Raw genomic sequence first — 27,531 nt, 5'->3', positions numbered from 1 at the left:
TTTGGTCTATAATATGTCAGAAAATGGTGAAAAATGTCGATTAGTGTTTCCAAAAAGCCAAAGATGACGTCCTCAAATGTCTTATTTTGTCCACAACTCAAAGATATTCAGTTTACTGTCAAAGAGGAGTAAAGAAACCAGAAGATATTCACATTTAAGAAGCTGGAATCAGAGAATTTTGACTGTTTTATTAAAGAATCACTCAAACCGATTATCAAAATAGTTGGTGATTACTTTAATAGTTGACAACTAATTGATTAATCGTTCGTTGCAGCTCTAAAATTACTGGACTGCGAGAAAAAACACAGTTTAATTGCAGCCCCAGTGTATTTGCAAGCTCGGTGCTCGGTCTCTGTTGAGTGTGTGAATGAAAGAGTGATTGACTGAAAATAGTAGGTCAGCTGATTTAATCAACAGATGGAGTTTCTCCACAAAGAATCACACAAAAGCACCACTTTAAATCTTGTGTTTACCAGAGATGGGCCCATAAGATTCTTGGAATTAAGTCTTTCAGCATGAAAAAAAGCATAAAAAATGACTAATCGACTAAGAGGGGGCAGCCCTACAAAATAGAGAGGATTCGGCCAACGTGCTGCATCACGCAGAGAAAGCTGAACATGATGATGATATTTTACCACCCCAGAGTGAATACTCCGCCTATGAAAACCACCACCGCCTATACCTCATAAATCATATGTAAGTACTGCTTTTTTGTTTTAAAACCGGCATTGCTCACATCAGCTTCAGCTTCAGCTGGTATTTTACTCCTTTTTCTTGGTGCCTTGCTGGCTTTTACCGCCACATATGCATTTCTGCATGTGTATCCCATCGACATCTCTCTCTGCAGCTTCACTAGTGGTCACAATCTCCACCGGGCGCCTTTAAGACGAGCTTCTTCCAAAACGAGGTGTCCAACATCTGACTGGAGTGACATTAACTCATATAAATTGACATGAATAAACTTTTAAGCTTTTAAAAAGAATGGTAGGAATGTTGAGTCCTTTCCCGGCAACAGTTATGGGACATTTTTATAAACTACATCTTTTGCAATCTTTGAATTACTCTCTGACGACTTCAGGCGATGACTTACGCAGTGGTTTGGAATAAATCTCCCCATTCAGCTATTTTTTTTAAATAGCATCAAACTCTCTGAAGTGTCTCGAGCTGCGACTGAAAAGGCTGTTATATAAAAGTAAAAAATATAAAAGGCCTCTGCCTATTAGGTCAAGCCCAGCCACGCTTGAATAGAACGACTGTGAAAAGTCAACATTTTTCTGGTCCAGCCCATGTGATGTGGTGCGAGAGGCATGCTCAAAGGAATGCCAATGCAGTGAGGGTTTCCCTTGTATCGCTGCTACGGCTCTGTGTGGTTTAGGAGAGCAAACCAGTGACGCAAAGTACCATCTGTGTGGTAGAGAGGGACACAATGCATGCCCCGCGGGGGAATAACAAGTGCTTGCTGCCTGCTAATATTAACTAAATATCAGGGGAACAGGGAGAGTAATAACATGTGACATTTTCATACAAGCAAATGTTTGCTGTTCTCTGCTGCTCTGCTGTTGTGTTTGCTCTTCTTTGGTCTTTGGGAGGAAAAAGATGAGTTTTACATGTTATTATTATAGGTTGCAGTGTGGAACAAATTACATATGCACTGATATTTTTGTATGTCAATACTAGATATATCGGCGGGCGCTGACATATTGTACATTTTTGTCTGTACAGAGCAGGAGAAATTCAGATTAAAGCGTTCAGACGTGCCTATCTCAAGATTATTTTGAGTTTTTAAAGACTTTATGAAGCACTTATTGTAAAGCTGCTATTATAACTTATTTTTATTATACATTAATGTACTGATTATTATCTTGATCATCATTAAGTCTATCGGTGTCAGAAAATACTGAAAAAAAGAGTCTGAGAAGAGACTTTCAATGTCTTGATTTTAGATTAGTTGTCACTATTAAATTACTCGCAACTATTTTGATTATCGATTAATCGGTTTGATTGATTTTTAAAGAAAATTCTCTGATTCCAGCTTCTTAAATTTTAATATTTTCTGGTTTCTTTACTCCTTTATGACAGTAAACTGAATATCTTTGAGTTGTGGACAAAACAAGACGTTTGAGGACGTCATCTTGGGCTTTGGGAAAAACTGATCGACATTTTTCACCATTTTCTGATTTTTTATAGACCAAACAACTAATCGATTAATCAAGAAAATAACCGACAGATTGATTGACAATGAAAATAATTGTAGCCCTACTTGTTTTTGTCCGACCAACAGTCCAAAACTCAAAAATATTCAGTTTACAATCATGATATAAGACAGAAAAAAGCAGCAAATCTGCAACCTGAAAATGGTTGATAGTTTCGCTGAAATAATAACTTAAATAATGAATTGATTGCCCAGATAGTTGCCTATTAATTTTCCATATAACTAACAAATATACAACTAATCGCAGCAGCTATAATTTACTGTGTTGCTGTATTAACCGAAGGGACATTCTCGAAGAAAAATTCCACGACCGCAAATAGCAAAAACTACACTTTGGCAATGGCAACTAAATAACCTTATGTAATATAGTAAGTTCTAAGGCAATATTAATTGTATATTATATTGTTGTATTTCTAGAGTTAAAAAAGAGCGGTAGGTACCATATCAGTGATCTCCACTGCTGCAGAAATGATTCATGGCTTGTTTACAGAACGTTATTCAGTGACAACTTTGGGTTAACTGTTAAAAGCTGCCAGGTAACCAGAGACAATAAAAGCAGAAGACACAAATCACCACGAAAGTCTTGGATGTCACAAACTACATGATAAAACACAGAAAGCTTCCTGTTTTTTGAGGTTTTATCAGTATTGTGGTGCTAAAATGTTAAGTTCGTCCTGAGGGTGACACTCGAGAAAAGATCAGCGGGTCATAAAAAACGAAAAGGGTTTTCCCCTTGATAGCCAAAATGTGCTAGGCAAATTCCATGGCAATCTGCCAACTAGGTTATGAGATATCAAGTGCTAGGAGCAGGAATTAACAAACAAAAACCAACCAAAGACAGTGTCATCCTTGTGCTCCACCACTAGCAGATCAAAAACACCAAATATTTTCCGGTTCCCGTGTCTAAAATCCAAAGACTTTATTGCTTTTCTCTGATTCATATCATCGATAATTGAATACATCAAGTAACCGATTCCAAGACGTTGAGTTTCTGGAATGTGTAAGGACATTTACGGTTATTTTTGACAACAGTCAACAATGAAAATACTTGTTGTTATATGCAGCTATATTCTCTGGAATGTGGATGAACAAAAGATGATTAATACCAACTACAGTCCCTCCAACTTAACCGACACTGCTTTTCTGGGAAATGCAGTGGAAAAAACACCACACCAATGACTCCTTAGCACCAAAAGATGACACCAAAATAAAACCCACACCACATACCAGCACAGCTTCCGGTCTCACACACACACACACACACACACACACACACACACACACACACACACACACACAATGCCCTCATCTCCTGTGTCTCAAGCAGTCACAGCGAGCCAGAAAGGTTATTTTTAAGACTCATTGTTTTCCATATCTCTGCAAACAGTAAACACCTTTGTGTGCCGCCACAGGGAGAGAAAAGTTACAGGGGAGGAGGATGGTGAGTCGTGAATACTTTGGTGTCATTATGCAGTGATCAATAATTGATGAGTTAGGACGATACGATGCTGCGACAACTTTTTTTCCTCTTTCTTTGCACCTCCAGGTGACTCAGAGAATGACTACCCCTCCTGAGGGTCAATTCACCCCCTCAAGTTACAGCATTAAATATTCAAGCCGTACCGTTGCATAATTTACCTCGTCAACATACCCAGGAATGAGATAAAAACGGGACGAATGCTTTAAGTTTGATTGCAGGAACTCGGAGCTCAGCAGAAAGAAACCCGGGACGGTTTAAACAAACTCTTCTTCAAGGCAAAGTGAAGCCGAAGGCAGTTTTACTTCATTGCGGCAGCTCTGATGCAAGTCTACGCAGGGATCAAACAGGGTAGCTAATTTTATTAAACAGACACTAATCTAACAGTGTTCGTGGCTTTAGGCTGGCTGTCTGCTGCTTATATGTGTTGCAACCGCCTCCATCTGATGGGTGTATCCCATTTAGAGTGACTATCCTCGCCCCAATCTGCTTCAGGGACATCTTGCCTTTGTTTAAACACCGAAGAGCATGTTGCTCGCTCTTTCGGTACCAGCATAATGGTCTTCCTTGTCATGTGATCTCTGCAAAAAATTCCAGAGCGGCTACTGAAGCCCAGCGCACATGGCGGCCCTCTCGAACAGATGTTTTTCGTTTGTGCTGCTGCAGTCTCTGGGTTCGGAGGCACAGAGCCAGAGAGGTGATTCATGATGCGAGCCTTTTCCTTGTTACAGTCAGCAGACACACAGTGTGCTCCGGCTGGAGAATAAACACGGCCCTGGTTCTGTTTTGGTCGATTTTATTATCACGATATATAATAAGCTTGTAGTGAAGATAGAAGTGATGGATAGCAGAGAGCGTTTGCTGTAGTAGCCGTTAGGATGTTGCAGAAAGGCCTGTGTTTTTTTTCCTTTAAACATATCTGGTTACTAGGGGTGGGGGGAAAAAATCGATTCACCCATGTATAGTAGTTTATTTTTTACGATTTGGAAAATGTTTTTTTAATGCCAGAATTGATCTATTTGCTTCATTTGAGTCTATGCGGAGGTAGAAGGAAGTTACCGCTTTTATTGTTGTAGTTGGAGTAACGTGACGTCAGAGTAACATTACGTCATATCCGCGCCGTATCCGTCACAAAACAAACAGTAGCCGGCCGTAGCGAGCAGAAACCGGCAGATACGACAGAGCAGAAAACGGCGGAGGGTCGGCGAAGATACGACCTGTACCCTCACATTTTAAATCCAAAGTGGTAAACACTACACATACAGTAAAGTATGGAAACACTTTGGGTTTCACACATCACCACGAGAAGCAGAGCTAGACATCACGGCTAAAGCTGCATGCTAACTCTGTCATGGACAGGAAACGTTATCGTATTGCGGTAATGTGCGGTCAGGCCAGCCATCCCGCATCTCCGTGGTCAAATCGGCCGACGCTTCAACTGTAGAGCACCCATATACTGACATTTATGTTAAATGCATTCAAACGGCCCCGATGGAGCTGACCATGGATGTATAAAGAGAACGGAGCTGACGGGAGAGCTAGCAACGGACTTGTAGAAGTTAGTGGAAGTATACACGTGTGACTATGCTCGTTTTTCAAAATAAAGGGACCTGTATATACAAAATACATACATGTAAATAACATTGATTGGATTATATTCACCAGAAATATAAAACATTACATGTCCCTTAAAAATTAAATAGAAAATACCACTAATTTGTGAGGGAAATATCTTTATTCTTTGATTTTTTTTTTTTTATATATATAATGCTTGACAATTACTGATATACTTGACTTCAGGACATCTCTGACTACATACATTCTGAAAATCAAACATTTTTACTGTATTAATTTAGATATTTTCCGAAGTAAAAGTCCCTAGAAGTGTATGATTCAACTTTTTCCCATGGTCTAGAGTTAAAAAGTTAACAAAAATCGCAATAAATATCGAAACGCAATACTTATAATACATATCTAATCGGCACCCAAGTACCGTGATAGTATCGAATCAGGAGATAGGTGTATCATCCCAGCCCTACTGGTTACTGCACTGCTCATCTTAATGTTTAAATGTCATCTGTACAGCTATTTAATTACAAATAAACCCATCTAGTCACTTTGAATGTTTCCACTTTACATGACAGATTACACTGTGAGTCTGAAGTCATTCATGTCCGCAGCTAAATGTGTTTTAAAGTGGGAAATGAGGTCACATTTTGGCATTAACAGACAATAGCGAAGGTGTGCACTCCCCTGGTTTGATGCTCCATTTAATCATAGCAGGAAGGATGCCAATGTAGGGTGATGGTGGGGGGTTGTTAGATGGGAAACACATACACACATAGCAACCCACCTGCCTGGCCTGATTACACCCCCCCCTACATAATCAAAGGTGACACAGCATCATAGAGTGTGACTTTGGGTGTGCTTCTGCGCAAGATTTCAGAGAATAAGTCGTTTTTTGAATGCAATCTGGTCTATCTGAGAGTGGGGAATCTCTATAATCCTGAAACGGTTGAATCCAGATTTGACTGCCAGGGACTAGAGATGGTCTTTCTCTCTCTCTCTGTCACACACACACTGCTACAGCCTGGCAGCATGCTCTGAAGCTGTGAGTTATGTAATAGTGAACACAGAGAGCTGCAGGCCTGAGTGCACAGCCTCCTATTCCCTACACCACCAAAAGCCATCCACCCCCTCTATTATTACACTACATATCTGGCAAGAAAAGAGCAGCAGATTCACAAGATGAGAGTTCACCTACACACACTCCAGCTCTGCACCAGCCATCTCTTCTATATGTGTAGGAGGCAAATTTACATTTTTGCATCAAAAAAATGCACTTTCACAGCAACTGCAGCTCAACAGGTGCAGTTATTTTTCTTTTCTGGTGGGCGGTTGTGCAACATATTAATGCATTTTGGCCTCTAAAGGGATTTTTTAAATGCTGTCAAATATCTCCAGTTAAATTGATGGTTTATTGCATGTAGTTTGGTTGCAAATAAACTGCATTAAACCATAAAAACCTGTTTATTTTTTAATATTCTAATCTTTGGTTGTGTTTTTTAATCAGGCATCTCCAGTCATCCATCATGACACTGTGGCCTTACCTCCTCCAGCACATTCACTGTGTTCCTGCAGCTCAACAGGTGCAGTTATTTTCTTCTCTAGTGGGCGGATGTGCAACATAATAATGCATTTTGGCCCCTCAAATATCTCCAGTTGAATTCATGGTTTATTGCATGTAGTTTGGTTATTGCTTGTTTGGTAGTTTGGTTGCAAATTGATGGTTTATTGCATGTAGTTTGGTTGCAAATAAACTGCATTCCACTATTAAAAAAAACTGTTTTAAATATTTATTTTTAATATTATAATCTCATTTTTGCATCAAAAAAATGCACTTTCACAGCAACTGCTGCTCAACAGGTGCAGTTATAATTATTATGCAACATAATAATGCATTTTGGCCTCTAATATGATTTTGAAATGATGTCAAATATCTCCAGTTAAATTTATGTTTTATTGCATGTAGTTTGGTTGCATATAAACTGCATTCCACCATAATAACCTGTTATTTTGAATATTATAATCTTTGGTTGTGTTATTTAATCATGCATCTCCAGTCAGTCATCCATCCATGCATCATCATCATCATCATCCATCCTGCAGAGAGCCAGGCTGACACTGTGGCCTTACCTCCTCCAGCACATTCACTGTGTTCCTGCAGCTCTGCAGTCGGGTGGTGAAGCTGGATGTCGTCGGGGAATTGTAATCCTCTGTCGTCTCCGAGAGAAACTCGGACACCGATATTTGATCCGGCATCCTTAAAGGTGGGAAAAAGCCCTCGGGAGGGTTTGTGCGATGAATGCTCAGAAGCGCAAAACCATGTAAGAGTTAAAAATAGACGAAAAAGCGATGGGAGTCTGGTTTTTCCTCGCAAAAACTGTGATGATTAAGACGTGTCTTCTTCTCAAATGACTTCACTGCGTCTCAGGGGACATGGGAGGAGGGAAATAGCTAAATGTCTGTCTTCTCGGTGTGTTTTTTCCTTCAGAAGATGTCTAAATAGAGTCTAACTATCTAAACCTCGGAGGAGAAGCCGAGGTGGAGAATAGCGGATGCCCTCATTATTGCTCTCTACAGATGTTCAATAAACCGCTTGTCGTCAAAACAGCGCACCGTTACCAGCCTGTGGTTAGTATTTATCATAGTCCATAGTCTGCCCGAGGTGGTCTGTTGACTGCAGCGGGGTTTGGTCCTCTCTTCTTCAGCCGTAGTTGGTGTTTTTTAACGCTAAAAGCCGCCGCAGACACGTTAAACTGCTCCTCTACTCTCTCTCTGCTGCTGCTCGGCCGCGCTGGAGCTGCTCTCAGAGAGATAGAGAGTGTCAAGGCAACTGGAAGGTGAAGACGTAATGTCCGGTGAGAGTTTTTCAGAATAAAACTGACTGGGGGTGATTTTTTTTTTTTTCTTTGTTAATCCCAAAAATGAATGAATTATTCATGTTTTCAAGTATAGACATATTCATTTAAAAAAATATGTTATTTGAATGCCATTGTCACATATAACAGACCAATGAACATATAAGTCTGCGTATGTTGCACAAGTTTTATTATATTAACACTTTTTTTTTTAAATAGTTGCCAATTTTTGTCACATTTTGTTGTTTTTTAACCAATATGCTGTGGTTAAATTGTGTGTTTAAATGTGTTAAAGGGAATGTTCATTTTCAAAAAAATTACTTGCTCCCGCACACACTTTTCTCTGCTTTATTAGTCAATGTTTCGGTCAACAAGGCAAGTAATTTCTTTGAAAAAGTACATATTGGAGGGGATCTACTCCCAGAAACACAAACAATTTTGAGAATGTGCATGTTTTCCTCACCTTAAAGGGAACGTTCAGCCATAGAAATAATAATATATAATATTTTGAAGGCTGTCAAAGTTAACGATAATACAGCATTAACGCAAATTAGTTTTAACAACATTAATTTCTTTAATGCATTTTAGCAACTTGCAATATTACGATTGTAGTTTTAAAGCTAGTGGCATCATATGAAACTAGAGAACCTAAGGAATCCATTGGTACCAACCATGTCATACTAGCTTGTCGAGAGGGAGGCTAAATAACGCTCCAAAATTACACTAAATTTGGACGAGGAAAAACTGTCATGGCCATTTTCAAAGGGGTCCTTTGACCTCTGACCTCAATATATGTGAATAAAAATGGGTTCTATGGGTACCCACGAGTCTCCCCTTTACAGACATGCCCACTTTATGATAATCACATGCAGTTTGGGGCAAGTCATAGTCAAGTCAAGTCAGCACACTGACACACTGACAGCTGTTGTTGCCTGTTGGGCTGCAGTTTGTCATGTTATGATTTGAGCATATGTTTTATGCTAAATGCAGTACCCGTGAGGGCTTCTGGACAATATTTGTCATTGTTTTGTGTTAGTAATTGATTTCCAATAATAGATATATATGTAAGTTTGCATAAAGCAAGCATATTTGTCCACTCCCATGTTGATAAGAGTATTAAATACTTGACAAATCTCCCTTTAAGGTACATTTTGAACAGATAAAAAATGTGTGATTCATTTGTGATTAATCATGATAATCATGATAATCATGCGATTAATTGCGATTGAATATTTGAATGGATTGACAGCCCTAAATATTGTATTTCTATGCTGCATATGTAAGCTAGAAGCTGAAAGGTACTTGTAAGAGTAGCAGCCATTTTTTATATTATACATGTATTGTAAATTAATTGTAGCTAATATACTACAATTAATTGAATTTATTTGAAGTTGAATGAATGCATGAAAGACTTTATTTCGAACATAAAAATAAATAAAAACAGATACAAAATAATAACAAACAAAAGAAAAGTAATAGTGTCCGAAAAGGAGTAGGTAGAAGTAAAACTTATATTGCCCTACCCCTTTCTAGAACATTTTCGGACGCTACAAGCATTTAAATAGAGCTTCTCGTGATATATAATCAAATTTGTATCATAATGCACATGACTCAAGTCGTTACGATATAATTTTATTCTTTTATTTTGAAAACAAAATGTATCCGTTTTCCGGTATTTTGCTCCTAGTGACGTCAGCTTGACGCGTTTCTCCTCCACCCACCGCCTGGTTGACGCGGCCGAGGAGCCGTTCTGCGCATGCGCGGTGTGGAATCTGTGACTGCTGGAGAGAGCCCTGCTGGACTGTAGGCCTGCCACAGAAAACAACCATTTACAGGGGAAAAAAGACATTAATGTGTCGTTTGTTTGACTTGAAGCCACAATTAGATAGATATTAACAGTCCCGAGTGTTATTGTAATTATAGCAGATAACCTAAATATTGTCAGTTTGACCTTTAAAAGCAACAATATATATATTTTTTATTTAACCTTTATTTAACCAGGCTAGTCCCATTGAGATTAAGAACCTCTTTTCCAAGGGAGACCTGGCCGAGACGGTCAGCAGCAAGAACACCAAGTTGCAGACACAAATAGAGATAAAATACAATTCACAAACACTAAAAGCATTAAATTTGCATTAAAAGAGAACTATCAAAAGATAAATGGGGGACAAAAAGGAACTTTTACGGGAGTCAGCTGTACAACAACGGGGCTAAAAACATTGGCATGCCATAGAGTCTGCTTCTAAAGCCTTCATTTTAGATTTAAAAACGTTTAATGATACCAGCTCCTTGATTTTTAGGTCATTTTGGAGCAAATTCCAGGCTGAGGGTGCAGAATATGCAAAAGCCCTTTCCCCATTTTTTGTCAGAGCTTATGGGACAGAGAGCACAAAGAGGTCCTGTGAATGCAGTGAATAATGTCCATAATTTTTTTGCATAATAAAAAAAGTATTGTCGGGAGCAGACCCAGAATCACCTTATATATAAGGATGTACCAATGGGAGAGCCTACGGGTTGCCATTGCAGGCCATCCCACCCGAGAGTACAACTCACAGTGGTGAGTCAGAGCTTTACAATTTGTGATGAACCTTAAGGATGCATGGTAAGCTACATCAAGCATATGAAGGCACTGAGCAGAGGCGTGCATGTACAAAACATCTCCATAATCTAAAACTGGTAAAAATGTTGTAGAAACAAGACAAGATAATCAATGTAAAGCTTAATTTCCAACGTTAAGGGTTGAAAATACTCCATTAGGGCTTTCTAGTTTATAACATAATGACACAAAACTTTGAGAATCACCGCCATGACAAATAATTTCACCACACTATTTCTCAGTGTTACGTTCTAATATGATATCTAGGATTTTTGTTAGTCGAAAAAGTAAGTAACAGATAACCAAATTAATTCCCATGAGCTGTTACTGGTGGTCATTACATTCATTTTCCTATAGGCTAACATGGGCTGATAAAAGAATTGTTTTTTAGTGAGGTTGCTCTAGTGTCCCCTACTGTCAGATGAGTTTATTTCAATTTAGTTCAGCTAACTGTCACTTGGGAAAAAAAAAAAATTCTGGTAAAATGAGCTAGATATTGGTGTCATATATGTGTCCAAAGAATCATTTTATGAATTTAGAGTCTGTCATTGTCTGTATGGTAAAGCTAATCGACCTCTGAAATAAATTCAGTTCAGATTCAGTTCAAACTTAATTGTCCCCATAAGGGAAGCAGATTTGCAGCCAGACAGCCACATGTAAAGAAAAATGATATACGCATGTAATAAAATATGTGTATGTATAATACAAAAACAGATACTTCCTCTTTTTTAAACCAACTTCACAGTTCTGTCACATAATATCTTCAAACTCTTACAGACAATGAGCCTTATTCTCAACACAGAGGTCATGACCTTCTCCTAAAAGTTGTTTAAATTGTTCATCTTAAAGTGAAATATCTTGTCAAATTCAAATTCATAGAGGCTGATTTTTTTTTTTTAGTTTGAGAGAGTCAAAAGTGAATATAGTTGCAGAAACACCCATAAACATGTGCAAAATTATGATGTATGTTTTAATATCTTTAGACCTAATTAGTTATTCTCAAAGCTATTCTTAATTAGAGAAGCCTCTCTAAAATATTTTTATCTCAGTATTCACAATGATGCACAAAGTTTGATGAACATTAATTTAAATGTCTACAAAATATTATAGAAAAAATGATTGTAGAATAATTTATATTATTATAGAAATATTATTGTAATGCTGCGTTAAGGACCTTTAGGCCAAGAAAGAACAAGTGATGAAAACCATAAAAAATAAGCATGTTACAGATATAAAATATAATTTGGGAGAGTCAAAAGTGAACATAGTTGCATAAACATGTGCAAAACTATGATGTATATTTTAATATCTTTAGACCTAATTAGTATATTAAAATCTTAACAACTATATGTAATTTTGTGTACCTGTTTATGTGTATTTTATACTCTGATGGTTACAATTTTTAAATATTTAAATAGAAAAAAAAAATTTAAAAAATTTGGGAGACTCAAAAGTGAACATAGTTGCAGAAACACCCATAAACATGTGCAAAATTATGTTGTATATTTTATTATCTTTAGATTTAATTAGTTATTCTCAAAGCTATTCTTAATTAGAGAAGCCTCTTTATTCCCTATTGTACTAATCCAAACATGGGGCGCCATCTTGTGGTTATTTATTAATATTATTTTCAGTCAATGTCTTTTCTATGCCTTGAATGGGTTGTCTTTAGCAAATGATTAATAATTAACAATTTTCCCAATAGTGGTAGACCCTCAGAAGAGAATGGATTCTTGTTTTTGAAAATCTTTTTATTTTATTTATTATTTATTTTCTATATATTTATTTTCTGTTTAAGTGTATCTTCATGTTGTTAGAGGTGCCGATACTGTGAAGCTGTATATTGATTTTGGCCCTGTAAAAAAGGGAAAAGTTAAGAGAGAATGGGTGGGTGTGTGGGGTATGTTTTGTTTGTTAAAGTAAATCCTGTATTGAATATATTGCATAATAATGCTGATGTCTGTATAACAAAAAAAAACAATAAAGACATTGTTAAAAAATAAATAATAATAATAAAAAATAAAAAAATTAACAATTACCTATAAGCTTGTCCAAACTATGTTTTTGTTATGTAGGTGAAAAGTGTTTTATTATAGGTTAAATTATATGAATTGTATTGACACACAGTACATCTGAACTGAATGGACTGTAATGTTGTGCAATATGCTGTCTTCCACTGTGTAACTGTCTGAAATATAATAATTATTTTTCTTAAAGCTGACTCGGTGTAAACTAATCAGAATTACAATGTACTTATAGGTGCAAATGGAAAATAAAACTCTTGAAGCTTGAGTTTCCTGTTTTACTTTGAAAAACCCTGACCGGAAGTTCCGCTTTTAGCTCCTCGCTAGCTTAACACAGCCTGTGTTAGCTTTAAGCTAGGAGTTGATAAAGTGAGTTGAGGTAGGAGGAGATCTTTGCTGCTAGTTTTAGGGAGTTCATCTCAGTTTTAACAACCAGATTAAAGGTAGAAGAGCTGAATATAGCCTCAGAGTACCTGGAGAAGCTCGTTATCTCTAAATAAACATCCTGTTGTCTTCAGAGTTGAGTCGCTGGAGGAGAAACAACAACAATCAGAGTTCAGCTGAATGGCTGAAGGCTCCTCAGGTAACTAACAGACTGTCTAAATGACTCATCCACACAGGGAATAGACATGTTATACTGTCCACGTGGAGCTGATTGACTCTGTAACGTGTCACTCTCTCTTTATGTTGTAAACTAGCTAGTTTAGCTGCATAGCTAACGTTAGCTGCTAACTTTAAGCTAACTGAGCAGCTGTTTATTCATTTAGTTTGGTTAGTTAGTCTTTAATATATCAGTGTAATCTAAAGGCTTTTCATACAGTGAACTTTGAAAGCTAACATTACACCTGACCTGAGCTACAGCACCATTATTTAATGATTGCTACCTAGTGTTACTTCTGGTTACATCATGTGGGTTGTAATTGAGTTGTAAATCAACAGAAAAATGCCATCAGTGAAGAAATAACTATTTTTTGAGAGTTTGTTTGTTGGTCATACATTAGACATTATTCTAATCACTGATGGAAATCAGCACCATTTCGTTTTCATGGGTTCCTCAGGCAGGTAGCTGACGTGACATCATTATGACAGTGAACTTTGAAAGCTATCATTACACCTGAGAGCTGCAGCACCTTTGTTTTATGATTGTTAGGTAGCTATCTTACTACCTAGTATACTGTCATTATTGGTAACTATTTGACTGAATAAAGGAATCCATACCATCAGTGAAGAAATAACTTTTTTTGTTGGTTGTACTAGATAATGTAAGTTTTAAGACATTATTCTGGGCTCTGGTAGTGTTTGATTGGTTATATACTGGATAAAAGACACAGTAATGGATTGGTGAATCACTGATGGAAATCAATGAGTCACTGTTTTTCATTTCAAACTTAATAAGAGGAGATGCACCATCTCGTTTTCAAGGGGGTCCGCAGGCACAAAACATGGAAGTTAACAAACATTTAAGCACATAATTATTAATAATGATATAAATTAAATAACAAATTAAACAAAACCATAAATTCAACAACAATCAACATAGTAACATCAATAAGGACATACACATAAAGGCTCTCCCTCCAACCCAAATCACACCAACATAACATGATAATGATGAACATAATAATGAAATAACATTATGTCAAAATACTGATTTCATAAACTGAAAACAAAGGCAAATACAAACAAGAACAAGTCGATTTAAGATAAACAAGAAAATAAGCTTTGAGAGTAGAGAAGAGTAAATTGGGCAAATTATTCCAGTCTGATGGTGCTTTAAACTTTAAAACATGTCTCCCAACTTCTTTAAAAATTCTAGGAAGTATAAAAATAAAAAGGTTGTTGAGTTTGTCTAAAGTTAATATGATGATCTGAATGGGACTAAAAGCTGTTTTAAGTATAAAGGATAGTTGAAGTAAATGCATTTGAAAACAAAGAGCAACCAATGAAAATGTCTCCTAGAGTGAAGTGATAGCCAGTTAAGTGTATCATACATGAAACAATGATGTGTGCGATAATGACACCTCAGAACAAATCTACAAATATTATTGTAAACTACATTTAAAGATGAAGATCAGTGGTGTTCTGGTATATGATGTCACCATAGTCAACAATAGGAAACAAAAGCTGTTGGACAAGTTGCTGTGTTCATTCCTTCTACTAAACATATTTACCATAGCTGTATTTGGTTGAGATTATCATACACACAGCTTCAGGCTTCTAACACTGTCACTTTTTCTGTTTTCAGATCCACCCGACCTCAATCCAGATGAGGCGTCACATCAAAAACACTATCAGCACAAACCCAAAAGAGGCCGGCCCAGATACAACAATGACAGAAACCTGAATAGTTATGATCCCTCTCAACAATATGGACACTTTCAGCAGGACGTTAAACCCCCATTTAGCCACGATAATTCAAATTATGCACCGCATCAGCATCCTCCCTACCAAGGAGAGGATGGAGCCGGAAGGCGAGGCAGAGGCAGAGGGAGGAGAGAAGGGAATAGAGGTGTAAATGGGAATTTTGGTGGGTCCAGCTCCAGTTGGCAAAGACCTGGAGGTGACTTTGGCCCGTATAGTGGTAACAACAGGGGTGCGGCGGGGTTTTCCTCTAGGCCACATCCCATGGATGGACCTGATGGGCCCAGCTGGCGAAGAGAAGATGCGGGCAGGAATTTCGACCAAACCAATGAAGATCCAGATGCATGGGCTAAAAAACCCAGGAAGTTTAGCCAGGAGCAGAGGAGAGGGCAACAAAATGAAAAGGGCACTCGCTTAAAGGAGAACAACACTGCAGTGGAGAGGTCAAATGAGACCAAAGGAGAAAACCCCCCTTCAGACATCAGGGAAAGAAGTCAGAGGAGCAGGACGGGTCCAATCAAACCACCTAAACCACCATCTCAAGAGGAAACAGGCTCAGAGAGGGGCACCAGTGTCCAAGATGAGTCTGGCCATGGCAGATCATCTCAGGATCCTGCCAGTAAAGCTGGACGAGGCTCAGGAAGAAACACACCCCTTCAGCCCAGAGGGGGGAGAAGAACGCATCATCAAAACCAGAGGCCAGGCCAGAGGAACTGGGACAAGATGCCAGAGAGCAAGGAGACGCAGACAGGTTAGACAGTAACTCCCTGTAAACTCTTACATAGAAACCAGAGACAGTTCAGAAAGGAGACGGTGCACTGCGAGTCAGTTTCCTGTATCTGTGTCACGGGAGTTTCACCAATGCCACGCCCCTCTAGGAGAGACTAATGACAGGTCCTGAGTCTATTAACTACCATGGGAGAAGTGAAAGTGAACACAGATTATGACTGATTATTTCCCCCCATAGTCACCAAAGAAAATATTAGACCCATTTTTCACAAGCCACATATCTTCCCAACATTCTGACACTAAAATGGCATTTGTGGCAACACACACTCGCGGTTACTAACGTTCGCTAACACCCTAGTTAACTAATCTTCGCAATGTTAAATATGGCTGTTAGTTATGTAAATATCTAATGTTAACAAAAGAAAATGTAAATATGTTATGCAAATATAACCCAATCTGCTTTCATCCATCCACATGATGCAGCAGAAAAGTAGAAACAGAATCAACTTTTGGAGAAACGCGACCAGACGTCACGCTGCGAGCTGTACAACCCAGTCATGAGGGAACAAAAGACGTTAATTGTGGCAGTTAATGGGGCCATTAATGTGACTGTCCCACACCGCTGCGCAACCCTACGGCGAATCGCCACAACGCCTGATCTGGTGTGAATGCAGCCTGCGGGTTCTTGAGGTTAAAGCAGTTAATTGTCTCCTGAACCTGTGATCTCTTCCCTCCACAGGGTGTCTGATTGAGCAGCTGTCTGAGGAGAAGTACGAGTGCATGGTGTGCTGTGATGTCATCCGGTGCATGGCTCCGGTGTGGAGCTGCCTGAGCTGCTTCCACGTCTTCCACCTGAACTGCATCAAGAAGTGGGCTCGTTCCCCGGCCTCTCAGGCAGACGGTACAACCCTTAAACAACATCTGGATGTTTAGTATACAGTTTAAGCAGCACTGACCTACTCTCCACTCAGTATGTTGATCTCTGTGAGGCTACAAAACAACATGCCCTCTGTGCATAATACCGTTGTGTAGCTGGACAATACCGAGTCGATGTGGCCCCATTAACAAAAACACAGCTCTCAGGCTTTTAAGTTCCTGCTGCATCAACAGTGTATTGTGTTGCGTTTCAGTTTGAGCCCAGTGGGAATATCTGCTGTTCTCTTTATTGAGAGTTTATATTAAAAAATGTTATTTATACTAAAACAAAGCTGTTTTTCAGAGTCAGCTGAAGGTTGGCGTTGTCCGGCCTGCCAGAATGTTGCACTGAAACAACCAACCTCCTACACCTGCTTCTGTGGTGAGTGACTGTGTCATTTATGCAATTAAATACATATTATTAACTGTAATCTATCAGTTGTCAGGTTAGATCATTTAACGTATAATTTGGACATTTTCTCCCCCATTTTTTTCCCTCTAACTTATCAAGTTTGTGACTGAAACTGAATGAAACAAAGTCATCACTCTTATGTTCCACGTTTGATTGGCAGGTAAAGTGACAAACCCAGAGTGGCAGCGCACTGAGATTCCCCACAGCTGTGGTGACATGTGTGGGAAGAAAAGGAGCGGAGTGGACTGCAACCACCCCTGTAACATGTGAGCAGTAAAAAACTGTGTTTTGATGGTGTCTTCCTTTTGTAATCTTCAGGGAAATAATGTGTTGGGCCTGGATGTAACACTGGTATCCAGGCCCTTTTCAAATAAATTGATCCCAAGTTGTGAAGTTAGTGATTATTATTAGATGAGTGAGGAGGAGTGAGACATTATTAAAAATCTGTGATTGTATGGTATAGGTATGGGACGATATGAACATTTCATGTCATGATTATCGTGGCCAAAATAATTGCAATTCACGATATTATGCCGATAACCATCAAAACTCACTAAAATGGCACTAAAACATACTGGAATCACTTAAACTTACATTTTGTTAAGAAACAAATATTTTTATTGTATCACAGATAGGACACATATTTTTTAGTTAAAAACAAACAAACAATTTGAAAAAAAGGTAATCATAAATCATAAGGTCCCCCTGCATAAATATAGGATAAATTAATAAAATAACATTGTGTGAGTCTGTTCTTTCTTACATGATAATTACTGTATTTTAAATCAGGCTCTTTTTTTCACTTCTCTACCATGATAGTGAGCTAGACAGCTTTTTTCAAGTCACTCATGGCGATATTAACGATGATCCCGATAACAAAAATTCACCACAATTAACTTATTGTGTGTATGCATGATTTTTTTTTTATATATTGTGTCTTTAAATGTTATCAATCCAAAATTCTCCTGAAGAGTATTTGTGTTAAACAATACTGTCTGTGTCTCCCTTCAGCTTGTGTCACCCTGGACCTTGCCCACAATGTCCTGCCTTTATAACTAAATCCTGTATCTGTGGGAAGACCAGGTACTTTACATTTGAATCATGTTTCCATCCATATCTGTCTTTGTATCTTTTGACATTATGTATTTACCCAAAGAGATCGGCTCCTTTTATCTGTGGTTTTGACACCGTGATATTGATGGAACTATGTGTTTGCAGTCAACCAATGCGCTGTGGTCAGGGTACAGTGCTCCAGTGTGACAAGGTGTGTGGTGCCTTACTCAACTGTGCCAAACACCCCTGCACCCAGGTGTGCCACAATGGGACGTGTCAACCCTGCCCGCTGCAAGTTCAGCAAGGTGAATCTCACTTTGTCAGCTCCATACAATGTTCTCTCAGAATTTGTCCTGCAGTCGTCTTTTGATCTTGGCAACTTGGTCTTATAATCAACTAATTTTCTTCTGTTTTTATTTTCTTTAGTGTGCTACTGTGGCGTTACCACTCGCGAAGCCCTGTGTGGCACAGACAAAGACGGATTTGATGGTTCGGGACATTTCTCCTGTCAAAAATTATGTGGGAAGTAAGTCTCGCGGCGCCTAATGATGTCCATCCTCCGTCAGTTAGACAGTTCCCACCGCTGCCTCACACTCACTTTCCTCCTTTCAGGATGCTGAACTGCGAAGCTCACCAGTGCCAGCAGGAGTGCCACCGCGGTCCGTGCCAGCTGTGCCCGCGCTCCCCGAGCCTGGTGAAGACGTGTCCATGCAGTCAGACGCAGCTGACAAAACTCCTGGAGCTGGGTTACTCTGAGCGACGGAGCTGCTCTGATGCCATCCCCTCCTGTGGAAAGACGTGCAACCAACCTCTGGCCTGTGGCTCCAGCGGTAAGGAACAAAACAAAGTGGGTCTTAACTAGAGAAAGTACTAAAGTAATTCTTCCTTGTCAACATCCTCAGACTCCAACATAATTGCTCATAACATAGTGTAACAGTTTACCGACGTTCGGCACGTTTTTCAATCCTGAGACAATGAAACCGTTTTTTTATTTTGCGTGTTCAGACAGGATGTTCATTATGTTGAGCTCGCATGCATTGTTCTCACACGTCGTCAGGACTTAAAGAACTCGTGTTATTTCAGACATCATCCATATGTGTGAGAAGTTGTGCCACGAGGACAGCTGCGGGCCCTGCTCCCTGACCTCCACTATCAGATGCAGATGTGGCTCCAAGACCAAGGTCGGCAGAAACACCAGCAGAACAACATTCATCTTCAGTGTTGAAGTCATTCGTTGTGCTTTATTTATTATGTCAAAGAGTTAAATAATAGGCCTTTTGTTTTTCAGGAGGTCCCGTGTGCAACGATTGAAAAAGAAGGTGAGATTTAAACAAAGGCAGATGAAATATCAGCGCCTACTTATATTGTCTGGTATTTCACTTCTGACTCTTTCTATTGCAGAAGAGCTCGTCTTCACCTGTGAGAAGCGCTGCAACAAGAAACGCTATTGTGGCCGACACAAGTGCAGCGAGCTGTGTTGTGTGGTGAGTATTCAGTGACTCTGGGTCAATGTTGTGGAGTTCATACTGTCCAAACATGACATAGAATTAAACAAAATTATCTTATCATGCAACCTAGATGCAAAGAGGCTAGATTCACATCTGGAGGTGACAGTTTGCAGCAAACATCTGATAAAAGTGTTGACTACAAGCTCTTATGATTAGTCAAAATGTCAATATAAGTTTGGGTATTGGGGCAGCACTAGACAATAGGAGGTGGTGTCACTGGTTTCTCTCTGTCCGTCCAGACTGTGGAGCACAAGTGTCCCCTGATCTGCGGCTACAAGCTCAACTGTGGCCTCCACCGCTGCCAGGAGCCTTGTCACCGTGGAAACTGTGAGCCCTGCTGGCAGTCCAGTGAGTCCTGCAGTCCGACAACAGCACTGTAGTTATGAGCCAAGTCTCACATGTACCACAAAAAACAAACTAATTTGAGTTTTTGTTGTGTAATCTTTTGTCTTTTATGGTATTATGTCTGGCATTAATGTGCCATGATGCAGCTCATATCCTACGTGGTGTCCTGATTTCATTGTGTTTGCAGGTTTCGACGAGCTGGCGTGTCACTGTGGGCTCACGGTCTTGTACCCGCCCATCCCCTGTGGCACAAAGCCTCCAGAGTGCAAAAGCATGTGTACAAGGAGACACGAGTGCGACCACCAAGGTGAGATAAAAGAAGTTAAGCGTTCACACTGCAGTTATAAACTGTGACTGAGAATCCTAACACTTATGTCTCTTTTAGTGTTTCACAACTGCCACAGTGAAGAGAAGTGTCCACCTTGCACGTACCTCACTCAGAAATGGTGCATGGGAAAGCACGAGGTAACCCTGAGCTGCATAACTCCTTTTCTGTTTTTCTTTTTTTCTATTCCTGTGATTAAAGTGACACTCTTCTCTCCGTCCCACAGCAACGCAGCAACATCCCGTGTCACCTGCAGGACATTTCTTGTGGCCTGACGTGTAACAAAACGCTGCCGTGTGAGATGCACCGCTGCAGAAAGATCTGCCACCGGAGCGAGTGTTTGGCAGGAAGCAGCTGCCAGCAGCCCTGCGCGCTGCCTCGTCCAGACTGCGGCCACCCGTGCGCCGCTCCCTGTCATAAAGGCAGCAGCTGCCCACGCACCACCTGCACCGCTAAGGTACACCACACTGAGAACAGCTGGACTCCCAGTAGCTGAAATATGGTTTACAAAGTTTGAGCAGATGGTCGCTGTTACGTCGAGGCTTGGATTCATGGGGAGTTTAGGCATATTTTCCCACCATCAGAAGTCTCTCCTCAATTTAATAACTCATTACGCTGATAAATAAAATTATATTTAGCCAATAAATTCAGTTTTATGAAGGTGTCACATCTATTAATTATTGAAGGTTATGTTCAAGAGCCCAGCTGTGTTATTTCTGTAGTTTTTAGCTCCACAAAATAGTGTGTAACTGTCATAAATAGTTAACTTGGATGAAATAACAACATTTCAGTGGCAGCCCTCCAAAAGCTCAACAAACAATGAGGCCTTTCACAGCTGCAGGAATTCCTCACATGAGCAGCATCAAACTTCCAAGAAAGCAACATATTTGTCTGCTTACAAAAGCACCAAACTGAAGTCTGTTCCCTCATATGTTTAAAGGGTAAGGTCAGTATTTTTCAACCTGGACCCTATTTTCCCATGTTCCCAGCTGCTAAACAAGCTGCAATATAATCATTTGGGGCAACCTGGCAGCGTCAGTTTACGTCCACTAAAAGTGCTTGTTTTTGCCACTGACAGGCTCAGATTGTTATTATAAGCATCTGACAACATTATGGAAAGGACCCTACATAGAAGTGAAGCGTTTTTCTTACCTTTCGCTTGATCCAGTGTGTTTGTGTGTCTCGCTCGGAGAAGTCTCGTCGCATCCACATTGTCGAAAACGTTTAAATATTCAGCCATGACATTGAAAATCTTTTAGATAACACTAAGCTACGTTTTCTTAATCTCCAACACAACAAACTCTGACAACACCGGTGTCCCGTGGCACTCCTCTCTCCAACTCTCACTCACGTTTTATTTCTCTGTAGGGTCCTTTCTATAATGTCAGATGCTTATAATAACAATCTGAGCCTGTCGGAGACAAAAACAAGCACTTTTAGTGGACGTAAGCTGACGGTGCCAGGTTGCCAAATAATACAGCAGCATACTCCGTCAATACTGGACCAATTTCAGAAATTGTTGTCCCTATTAGTCACTTAAAATAGGGTCCAGGTTGAAAAATATCGACATTACCCTTTAACACTAGTAGTGTAGTCTAATTCTTCATCTTTTCCACAGGTCGCTCTACAGTGCGATTGTGGGCGAAGAAAGGAAATGGTGAACTGCACAGAGGCGGCCACTTCATATCAGAGGTCCGTTAAAGTGTTTCTATATTCAGCTGTTTTGAATTTTTTAATATATGAAGTGGTTGAAACGTCCTTGAATCCTCTGCACATCAGGTACGCAGCCATCGCCATGGCCAGTAAGCTGTCTGACATGCAGCTCGGCGACTCGATGGACATCGCCCCGTTCCTCACTAAGAAGGAGCTGAAACAGACCAGGTAGAGTAACGGAGGACGTCGATGCTCAAGAGTTAGGGCCAAAAGCTATCGATGTAAAGTGTTTGCTGAAAGTGACGCACACAATGATTGAGGAAATGAGTCATATTTCTCTGCAGTGGTTTTATGTGCAGTTGCGAGGCGTGGCACGATGCAGTTTCTTTTTAATCAATAATGAAACATTATTTAAATGTTCTTCTGCACAGAAATTGATTTTCCTGTTCAGTATGAGTGATGGCTTTTTGTTTGTGCATTAATATTTAAATAAATAAATCAATCAAAGGGGAATGCATTTAATGGATTACAGCAGCTACAGCAGAACCATCTGAAGTTAAAAAACAAACCAGGAGCGAATCGGCATCCAACTTAAAAGATTTGAAAATCCGCCTGCATGTTTGTTGTTTTTCTCAGGCTTGAATGTGATCAAGAGTGCGCTACTTTGGAGAGAAACAGGCGTTTGGCGGAGGCGTTGCAGATAGATATAACCTCTGACCCTTTCAACGCCCGCTCTACTTCTGTGTACAGCGACAGCCTCAAAGACGATGCCAGGTCTGTCCTTTACTGCACATTTATTACTGGTTTTTTTATTAACTGCACAAGTTGGTTAATCCTGTCAGTTTGTTCCCACGGCCCAAAAAATACAGACGTTCTTCTGTTCCTCCTCTCTTTCAGAAAAGACCTGAAATTTGTCACGGAGGTAGAAGAGGAGATCAAGAATCTCGTTGAGCTTGCTAATAAGGTAAGATGATGATACAAGGGACTCATTGTGCCAGGGTGGTAATGACAGTTTGGGTGACCCCTTGTGCTCCCTCTGGTGGCTGTGTTGGGAGCCCACTGCTCCTGGTCTTGGTCTCTTTTGCACATTGATAACCTTAACTTAATTATCTTACTGATTTTTTCATTTGCATAATGGCAAATGGCATTTTATTGTCCCTAGGGAAATTAATTGTCAGTTAACACACAACACTGTTAGGCACAGTTGGAGCAGCTGGTGCGCCATCAACTAAAGCAAAACGAACTCCTAACACGACAAGAGGCACAAAGATACAAACAAAAACGATTTCTAAGCACAAATTTGTTTAAAGCTGCAGCACACAGGACCGCGTACCGGAGGGCATCTGCTGTTGATAGGATGTGCTGGTGCATCATTTTCTACAATAGGTTACTCATTAATGCAATCTCTATCGGCACCGTGGAGTTCAGATCAGTCCAGTGATTTTTTTTTTTATTGTTCACAGTTACTGAAGACAGTAGAGTGCTCCAGGGATGACGTGTTTTTGTAGGCCAACCAAGAAGTTAGCATCGTACGAGTTCCCTCGACAAAAAGCCAGTGAGATTTTTCCACTGGGTTTTGGATTATTGCAGAAAATAATCTGTGGCAAACAGATGTTTATGATACTTGTATGTTTTGTTCAGCAAGATAATCTCCACAAATGAATTATGATTTTTGAAGTGTAAATGCAATCGTCAGAAGTAGAAAGATAACGTTAGGCTATAAACAAACTACACCCGGTCACATGAGCGCGAGTATACACAACAAGGATGTAAAGGAGGACGAGTCGGCGAGATGACTTTTAGTAGTCTCATTTAGCCACGCCTTTTTTAAGACACAAAAGCTTCCAAAATTCACTAGTGAGGTATTTACTGACGTATTTAATGTCCTAGAACAAAGCGTTAAAATCTGTTAATCTTGTGTTGACCACAGACATTATTTCAGGCATCTAACTAAAACCCCATTGACTTCCAGACGAGGGAAGCAGAAGTGCTAAAACGCTAACTCATCTCTGGGTTTTAGGACTCATTCCTGCAGCACTCTATTGCGACTGACAGAATGTTACAGCACTCTACAGATGTTCAAGGAAATAAAACCAACATAAATTGCCTCAGCTTCTGCTTAAAATGCAGCTATAACAATCATTTCATAACTTCTGTATTCAGAACAATTTTAATGTACAATCTATTACTGTTCATCTGTATCTATACCATTACAAAAAGTCACTGTTTGCCCTGTTAAACACTTGCATGTTTAGAATTAGTGTCAATTTAGGGAAAAAGCTACGCCTACCTGATTAGACTACCCACTTTTAGTTGTCTAAACCCACAGCTTTCTGTCTTATAATAGTTATTTATACATTATTTTTCTGACCCAGTTGTTGTATATTCAGCTATTCTTGAGCTCGGTCAATTCTCCAGCGGACCTGCGAGATGGGACCAGCTGCTTGTAGATTACTGAGAGGACGGCGGAGCCTCTTCAGAAACAAGCCAGACTAAATTAGTAGTTGCCTCGTGGGGCCTTTAGAAAAATAGTCTCCGTGTTCTTTTTTCAGCTTTGTTGGATGCATCGAGGCTAACAGGAGTGAAGCTGTCAAGGTCACTGCCGCTTTGGTTGCTTTGCCAAATGTAAAAATGTATTGTTTATGGCCGGCTGAAGCCTTTTTTTTTTGGAACGATGAATCATGGGGGGCAAAAGCTCTTCTGCCTCAGAGTCTGCTTATGAAAGGGTTTTATCATATTTTCTCATGTCTTAAAGTTGCTGACTTCATTCTCTGCTCCTGACCTTGTAGTGTGGGCGAGGTTATTACATTTTATTCTCTATCAAAATTTCTAACTAGCTTCTGGCAGAGAAAGTGGATCAGTTTTATGCCAGTTGGTGTTTTCCCAACCTCTCCATGTGTACTGTAAAACGTCAGCTACAGAAAACAGGCCACATATACACCACATACCTAAAAGTATGTGGACATCTGCACATTAAACCCATATGTGATTAATGTCTCGTATTAAAACAATGAGCATTAATCTGCTGCTTTAACACCTCCGCCTCTCCTCCGGGAAGGCTTTCGGTTTCACCTGCAGCTGCAGGGATTTGTTACCATTCAGCCTTAAGAGCATTAGCGAGGTTGGACACTGATGCTGGGCGATAAGGTCTGGCTGATCGTCTACCCAGAGGTGTTAGATGGGGTTGAAGTCAGAGCTCTGTGCAGGCCAGTCTAGTTATTACACACACCAGACTGAGAAAATCCATTTCTTTGTGGAGCTGGCTTTGTGCACAGGGGCATTGTCACGTTGAAACAGGAAAGGGAATTCCCCAAACTGTTGGTTTGGAAATTGGAATTGCACTATAAAATCTAAAATATCACTGCATGCCTTAACTAGAAACTCATGAAAAGCAGCCCAGACCTTTTTAGAGGTTGGAATGGTAAAATGATCCTTTAATTCACAAGAAAAGAGCAAAGTCTGAAACAATGAATCAGGTTTTGTGTTGCAGGAATGTTTTTTTTTCTACTTTCCTGTCATGTTATTCATCTCGCAACCCCTCAGGTTTCTGTTGCATCCAGTGGTCCTGACCTCCCAGTTTATTTGAGAGTAGATTTTAGTAGAGCTGCAACGATTAATCCATTAATTGACATATTGTACATTTTTGTCTGTACAGAGGAGAAAATCAGATTAAAGCGTTCAAACGTCTATTGATATAATATTGATATCGTGATATGAGACTAGAGATCGTCTTAGATTTGGGATATCGAAATATCATAATATGGCATAAGTGTTGTCTTTGCCTGGTTTTAAAGGCTGCATTACAGTAAAGGGATGTAATTTATTGAACTTACCAGACTACTATTATTTGTCTTTACCCACTTAGTCATTATATCCACATTACTGATCATTATTTATCAAAAATCTCATTGTGTAAATAATATATATCGTCACAATATCGACATTTGATTTTCTCCATATCGCCCATCCCTATCTCAAGATGATTTTATGTTTTTAAAGACTTAATGATACTTATTGTAGAGCTGCTATTATAACTATTATTTTCACTATACTGTACATTAATCTGCTGATTGTTTTCTTGATTAATCATTAAGTCTATCAGTGTCAGAAAATACTGAAAAAGGTCCATCATAGTCTCCAAGAGTCTGAGTTGTCAACTATTAAATTAATCGCCAACTAATTTGATAATCAATTAATCGGTTTGAGTCATTTTTTAAGAAATAAAAGTCTAATTTCTCTGATTCCAGCTTCTTAAATGTGAATATTTTCTGGTTTCTTTACTCGTCTATGACAGTAAAATGAATATCTTTGAGTTGTGGACAAAACAAGACATTAGAGGACGTCATCTTGGGCTTTAGGAAACACTGATCAACATTTTTCACCATTTTCTGACATTTTATAGACCAAACAACTAATTGAGAAAATAATCAACAGATTAATCAACGATGAAAATAGTTCATTCCTAACGGACGTGTGTTACTGATGTCTGCAGGGAAAACAGACAAAGAGAAGCCACTGTTTCCCGCCCATGAACAGTCAGCACCGCAAGATCATCCACGAGCTGGCCGAGGTGTACGCCGTGGAGAGCGTGAGCTACGACAGCGAGCCCAAACGCAACGTGGTCATCACGGCCCACAAGTAAGACTTTAATTCACGCAGCCTGGATTCCTTCGTATCAAATACAAGTGTTGGTTGTGGATTTGAAGAATGTGTTTTGCTCATTTCCTCAGGGGGAAGTCCACCTGTCCAAACTCAACCCTGACATCACTGATAGAGCGAGAGACGTCAGCGAGGGCCCCTCCTCCCATCGCTCACATCAAACAGCACAGCAGCAAGTACGTGTTCTTCTGTGGTTAAAGAGACTGTTCTGTAACTGGATGTTTACAGAAGTGTCCTTAAACATCAGATTGAACTTCATATTTAAGCATTTTCGGAATAAGGATGAATTGTGGATGTTTGCCCTTATCATTCGTGTTAGTTTTTTGATTTTACTGCCTGCTTATGTGACTCATTTTCTTCTCTATTCTCCCCCCAGGGCCGTCAGTGGAGGCACCTGGTCGAAGATGGTTAAGGAAGAGCCTGTCATAGATTATTTTGATGTCCAGGACTAAAAATGAGGCCAAACAATAGAAGAAGAAACCTCAGGATCTACTCATAAACATCAGTCTACATCTGCCAAAAAAAGTATATTATAATAATTATATTATGACATTCGTGTTCATCAAATATCACTAAGAGTTCCTGTTGCTCCATAATCAAATAAAATTCAATTTGTGAACACCCACACTTGGTTTATCTAGGAGGATGAATTGAATGAGTGCTGAGTGTGCCTCTCCCCTCAGATATTAAAGTTGATCGAGCATCGCACGGATCATTTTGAGAAGCTGCTGAGTGTTTTCTTTGTTTCATTTGTATGCAACCGATCCCTCACTGAACCCAACTTAATAAAAAGTGAATTCCCACCTTATTTAAAGGACACAATCGTTGATGTGATTTTAAT

General features: G+C 39.6%; 2 protein-coding genes across 5 annotated transcripts in view; one reads left to right on the top strand and one right to left on the bottom strand.

The window, feature by feature from the left end:
* The window catches only part of asap1b (ArfGAP with SH3 domain, ankyrin repeat and PH domain 1b), a 64,664-nt gene extending 56,592 nt beyond the window's left edge, over positions 1-8,072 (bottom strand). For all 4 annotated transcript variants that reach the window (XM_074622480.1, XM_074622483.1, XM_074622481.1 and 1 more), the window contains exon 1: positions 7,386-8,072. In XM_074622480.1, the coding sequence (XP_074478581.1) occupies positions 7,386-7,511 (126 nt within the window). In that variant the 5' untranslated portion in view covers positions 7,512-8,072. The remainder of the gene's footprint in view (positions 1-7,385) is intronic.
* Positions 8,073-13,038: 4,966 nt separating this feature from the next.
* nfx1 (nuclear transcription factor, X-box binding 1) lies at positions 13,039-27,315 on the top strand. Its single transcript, XM_074621485.1, has 23 exons — positions 13,039-13,313; positions 14,976-15,842; positions 16,560-16,721; positions 17,040-17,117; positions 17,308-17,413; positions 18,159-18,230; positions 18,366-18,505; positions 18,627-18,726; positions 18,813-19,030; positions 19,284-19,381; positions 19,489-19,519; positions 19,602-19,684; positions 19,948-20,056; positions 20,241-20,360; positions 20,439-20,518; positions 20,605-20,835; positions 21,997-22,070; positions 22,158-22,259; positions 22,668-22,805; positions 22,929-22,995; positions 26,524-26,669; positions 26,762-26,866; positions 27,067-27,315. The coding sequence occupies exons 1-23, from the start codon at positions 13,295-13,297 to the stop codon at positions 27,140-27,142; spliced, it is 3,222 nt and encodes a 1,073-aa protein (XP_074477586.1). The 5' UTR covers positions 13,039-13,294; the 3' UTR covers positions 27,143-27,315.
* Positions 27,316-27,531: the final 216 nt, after the last annotated feature.

The sequence above is a fragment of the Sebastes fasciatus genome, chromosome 21 (assembly GCF_043250625.1).
Source record: "Sebastes fasciatus isolate fSebFas1 chromosome 21, fSebFas1.pri, whole genome shotgun sequence".
In the NCBI taxonomy this organism is placed as follows: domain Eukaryota; kingdom Metazoa; phylum Chordata; class Actinopteri; order Perciformes; family Sebastidae; genus Sebastes; species Sebastes fasciatus.
This window is presented reverse-complemented; position numbering and strand designations above follow the sequence as displayed.

Coding starts and splice junctions, on each gene's coding strand:
- nfx1 (XM_074621485.1), top strand. Junction 19,520..19,601: donor TGCAACGATTGAAAAAGAAG/GTGAGATTTAAA, acceptor TTTCTATTGCAG/AAGAGCTCGTCTTCACCTGT. Junction 22,806..22,928: donor AGCCTCAAAGACGATGCCAG/GTCTGTCCTTTA, acceptor CCTCTCTTTCAG/AAAAGACCTGAAATTTGTCA.